The 4636-nt window shown below is 37.3% G+C and overlaps 1 protein-coding gene across 1 annotated transcript in view; it reads left to right on the top strand.

Moving 5' to 3' along the window:
* The window catches only part of LOC107745764 (synaptophysin-like), a 12140-nt gene extending 7588 nt beyond the window's left edge, over positions 1 to 4552 (top strand). The window contains exons 4-6 of the mRNA XM_016559736.1: positions 2865 to 3063; positions 3901 to 4092; positions 4234 to 4552. Coding sequence (XP_016415222.1) covers positions 2865 to 3063; positions 3901 to 4092; positions 4234 to 4518 — 676 coding nt within the window. The 3' untranslated portion in view covers positions 4519 to 4552. The remainder of the gene's footprint in view (positions 1 to 2864; positions 3064 to 3900; positions 4093 to 4233) is intronic.
* Positions 4553 to 4636: the final 84 nt, after the last annotated feature.

Raw genomic sequence — 4636 nt, 5'->3', positions numbered from 1 at the left:
CCTTTAAAATAATCACATTTTGTTGCTTTGCAGCCTGAAATGAAGACGGACACAGTTTTTGTTTTATCCAGCTGTATTTATTCAGTGCAACTTATAACATCCAAGTGAAAGATATAACACCAACAGAAAAAAATCAAAAAAATCAGAATCAGGAAAAAGGATCACCCCCCTTGTGTCAGTATTTTGTTGAACCACTAATTACAGCAACTGTGCACATCTAGACTGCAATATTTGCAAAGAACTGCACTCTTCTTTGCAGAACTGCTCAATTTCAGTTAAATTTGATGGAGACTGTTTGTGGTCTACAGTCTTCAAGTCATTCCACAGATTTTCAATGGGGTTTAAGTCTGGGCTCTGACTACAGTAGTAGTAGCAGTCATGCAAGGACATTCACCTTTTTCTCCTTCAACCACTGTGTGCTCAGTTTTGCTGTGTGTTTTGGGTCATTGTCATGTTGGAAGGTAAACCTTCTTCCCATTGGCAAGCAGCAGATTTTCCTCAAGAATTTGATGGTATTTTGCCCCATCCATTATTTCTTAGACCACAGCTCATCACAGCTGAAAGTCAAATGGTTTTGTGTGCCATTGAGAAGGTGATAAGCTACACCTGATTGAGTCATTTAGGAGGAAGGTCATCCTTTTTCCAACTCATTGATTCTGTTTTTTTGTTTTTTTATGACATGTTGCTGTTATATCTTTCAATTGGAAGATAAGTTGCACTGAGTAAATACAGCTGGATAAAACAAAAACTCTGTCTGCCTCCATTTCAGGCTGCAAAGCAACAAAATGTGATTATTTTAAAGGGTGGTGATTCTTTAAATGACAGAGTGTTTATTAAATGTTAACATTTTAAATTGTAGGTTTGGGTGATATAATCTTTTGAATGAATTGAATACTGCACCTGAAATCAAACAGAACAGAATAAAACTGTTCTAATATCAAATGAGGTAAATTGATTAAATCAGTGTAATGGCACTACTAGAAATGAATAATTTTATTCAACATGGATGCATTAAGTTGATCAAAACTGATAGTAAAGACTTTTACATTGTTAATAAAAGACTGCATTTAAAATAAATACTATTCTTTCTATTCATCAATGAATATACATAATATATAATGTATATATATATATATCTATAGCTATGTATATCTATCTATCTATCTATCTATCTATGCCCAAACGCTGTGTGCTTTGGGTCATTGTCATGTTGGAAGGTAAACCTTCTTCCCATTGGCAACTTTCTGGCAAAGGGCAGCAGATTTTCTTCTCTGCTTCAGAGTTGCTGTAGGCCTCTTGGTAGCCTCTCTGACCAGTTTCCTCCTGGCTCTTTCATCCAGTTTGGAGTGACGTCCTGATACAGGGAGGGTCTGTGTTGTACCAAATACCTTCCACTTCTTAATACACTAATAGACTTCACTGTGCTTCTAGGCATTGATAAAGTCTTTTAATTTTTTTTGCATCCATCTCCTGACTTGTGCCTGTCCACAACTTTATCCCGGAGATCTTTTGACAGTGTCTTACCACCCATAGTTGATTGTTTGCTTCAGTTGCACTACCAAGGACTGACATACTCCAGGAGAGCTCTTTTCATGCTGAGCTAATCAAAATGACCACAGCTCATCACAGCTGAAAGTCAAATGGTTTTGTGTGCCATTGAGAAGGTGATAAGCTACACCTGATTGAGTCATTTAGGAGGAAGGTCATCCTTTTTCCAACTCATTGATTCTGTTTTTTTGTTTTTTTATGACATGTTGCTGTTATATCTTTCAATTGGAAGATAAGTTGCACTGAGTAAATACAGCTGGATAAAACAAAAACTCTGTCTGCCTCCATTTCAGGCTGCAAAGCAACAAAATGTGATTATTTTAAAGGGTGGTGATTCTTTTCTATAACCACAGTATATATGATATGAGAATAGTAAGGCCTGTAGATAGGGAGTACGTGCTATTTAAGAAAAATATAATTATATTTTCAGAATTACATTTTTTTTTCAAACATAGTCTATGGGGTAAAATGCCCCCAGAGGACATGGCTTAATTGCTGTAGTTACTCTGTTCTGAACATCAGATCCTTTGTTTTTCCATCATATGTATTTTAACTAGTTGGTTGAATAAATTTAACAATTACCTCAAGTTAGCATCAGGTAGCTAGTTAGCTAGCCAGTTATCATCGGCTAACAATATTTTTCAAATAGGCTATTATAATTTTGTAATTCATAATTATTGATTATATTCTTTTTAATGTTATGCTAAAACTGCCTGTACTCTGATTTTGCTGTAAATGTATTAAACAAATTGCTTTGTCAGACTGGGGGCATTTTACCCAAAACGCTCCCTTGGTACAAATTAAATTTTTGTTAAAAATCTAATAACATGAAAACTCTGGACATTTTTCATACTTGATTTATAATTTATGTCATTGTCATTAAAACTATGATAACTATTCTGGAGACATTTAACTTTTGTTAAGGGGGGCGTCTCCCCCCACTCTACCCTACAAACCCTCTGGTGTTTTACTTGGCAGGGTTTTCAAATTATGAAATGCCAAAGCCCCCCAGCCCCCCCCCCACACTATTTTTTTATTATTAATAAAATATATAGTATTTTTCTTGGAACCACATTTTGAAACCTGTTTTATTAAATTCTAGTGCTTCTGGGCGATTGTTTGCGATCCCAAGTACACTAAATATGTAATTTCTCCTTTTCCTTTTGGTTCATAATCCAAGCTGAACTGTTTCTCTAGCCCACTGAGATGTGGTATAATCACTCTAAATTAGGTTAAAATTGTAAATGTGCTGAGATGTCCAACGTTGAAGGTATTACGGTTCTCTCAGTAACCCTGTTCCCCTGTATCTCCTCCAGGCTTCATCAAGTGTATTTTGATGCCCCCGCCTGCAAGAACGGCCAAAATGACCGCTTCTTCCTGGTTGGGGATTACTCATCCTCAGCAGAGTTCTTTGTCACCATAGGCGTTTTTGCATTCCTGTATTCCATGGCAGCTCTCAGCATCTATATCTTTGCCTTTGAGAAGTACCGTGAGAACAATAAAGGACCACTGATTGTGAGTTTTCTTCAATGATACATGAGCACTAACAGTTTGTTAAAAGCTTGGTTCACCCAAAAACTACAAATCTGCTATTATTTACTCACCCTATATTACCATAGACCTTGTATAATTAGAAATGGCCAAATTGTCCCCCCAAATATTTGAAATTCTTGCACTCTGTTTATTTAGAATAAAAAGGTTTGAAAATTTAATTTTTAGGCTGGTCTGCCTCAGCGACCTAACAGTGCTTGTCATTGTCAAAATGATTGAGATGGCCAATCAAATCAAAGTAAGCAGGCAAGAGAGCAAGATTAAGATGGAAGTAGTAAAACATTAAATATTTGACAACTGTTTTACAACAGAAATGTTAAACAACCAATGGTAATATCTAGCGATGCAAACTACTCAACTTTTTTTTTTTAACAAACGTGGCAGTTTTGAATTGAAGATATGATATAATTTACACGATGCATGATATTCCTAACTGAATGTGATGAGAGCAGAAATGTGTTTTTGACATATTAAGGCATACAAATAAGAGTGAGTGTGTATTTTAAAATATTACAAAATGATTGCTTCCATACTAGAATTAGACTTAGCATTTCCTTCACTGTTCTGTTCTATTCTAAAAATCTTCAAGACATGGTTATGGCCTTGATATGGACCACTTATTGGCCCCTGGTCACTATGAACTAATAATAAAAATAATTAGCATGGGGTTTTTGTAATGACATGAGGGTGAGTAAATAAAGAATTTTGGTTGAATTATTGACATACTGTAGCAGCTCAGTGTTTCATACAACACAAGCCTATATATTTACATATAATTCTAAATAAATAATATCATTGCAGGATTTTGGTGTGACATGTGTATTCACCTTCATGTGGCTGGTGAGCTCGGCAGCATGGGCAAAGGGTTTGTCTGATGTCAAGACAGCTACAGACCCAGAGAAGGTCCAAGATCTTATCCCCGCTTGTGAACAGGAAGGCAACCGCTGCCGTGAAGTTTACGACCCCGTCATGTCTGGTCTTAATACTTCTGTGGTGAGTCAGTTCTGCTTGGCCGAACAGGAAATTCCCTTATTGATAAAAAATACATTTCTATGCAGTTCTTCTAATGTCTCTTGAGATTAGAACAAACTTTTTAATTGAATTAACTTTATTTTTATTTATTTTTCTCTCCAGGTCTTTGGCTTCCTCAACCTGATCTTGTGGACGGGTAACCTGTGGTTTGTATTCAAGGAGACTGGGATCATCGCACCATTTATGCGTCAACAGCCTGCCCAAGAGAAGCAGCCCGCCCCTGATTCCTACGGGCAGGGAGGTTATGAGCAGCGGGACCCGTACACCGGCTCCCAGGGTGGCTACCAGCCCGATTACAGCCAGCAAGGCTACAATCAGGGTGGAGACTACGGTCAGGGAGGATATGACCAGCAGGGGGCACCCACCTCCTTTTCCAACCAGATGTGAGCGAAGAAATATCTGCGGAAGCGGGAGATGGCTGGTGAGTGGAGATGTGATGCTTTGATATTGATGGTTTAGTATTGGCCGATATTGGATATTTAATCGTGCCTGACCTTTTTTTTTT

The sequence above is a fragment of the Sinocyclocheilus rhinocerous genome, unplaced genomic scaffold, assembly GCF_001515625.1.
Source record: "Sinocyclocheilus rhinocerous isolate Xijiao unplaced genomic scaffold, SAMN03320098_v1.1 scaffold558, whole genome shotgun sequence".
In the NCBI taxonomy this organism is placed as follows: domain Eukaryota; kingdom Metazoa; phylum Chordata; class Actinopteri; order Cypriniformes; family Cyprinidae; genus Sinocyclocheilus; species Sinocyclocheilus rhinocerous.
The sequence above is the reverse complement of the archived record's forward strand: the minus strand, read 5'-3'. Positions and strand labels throughout refer to the sequence as shown.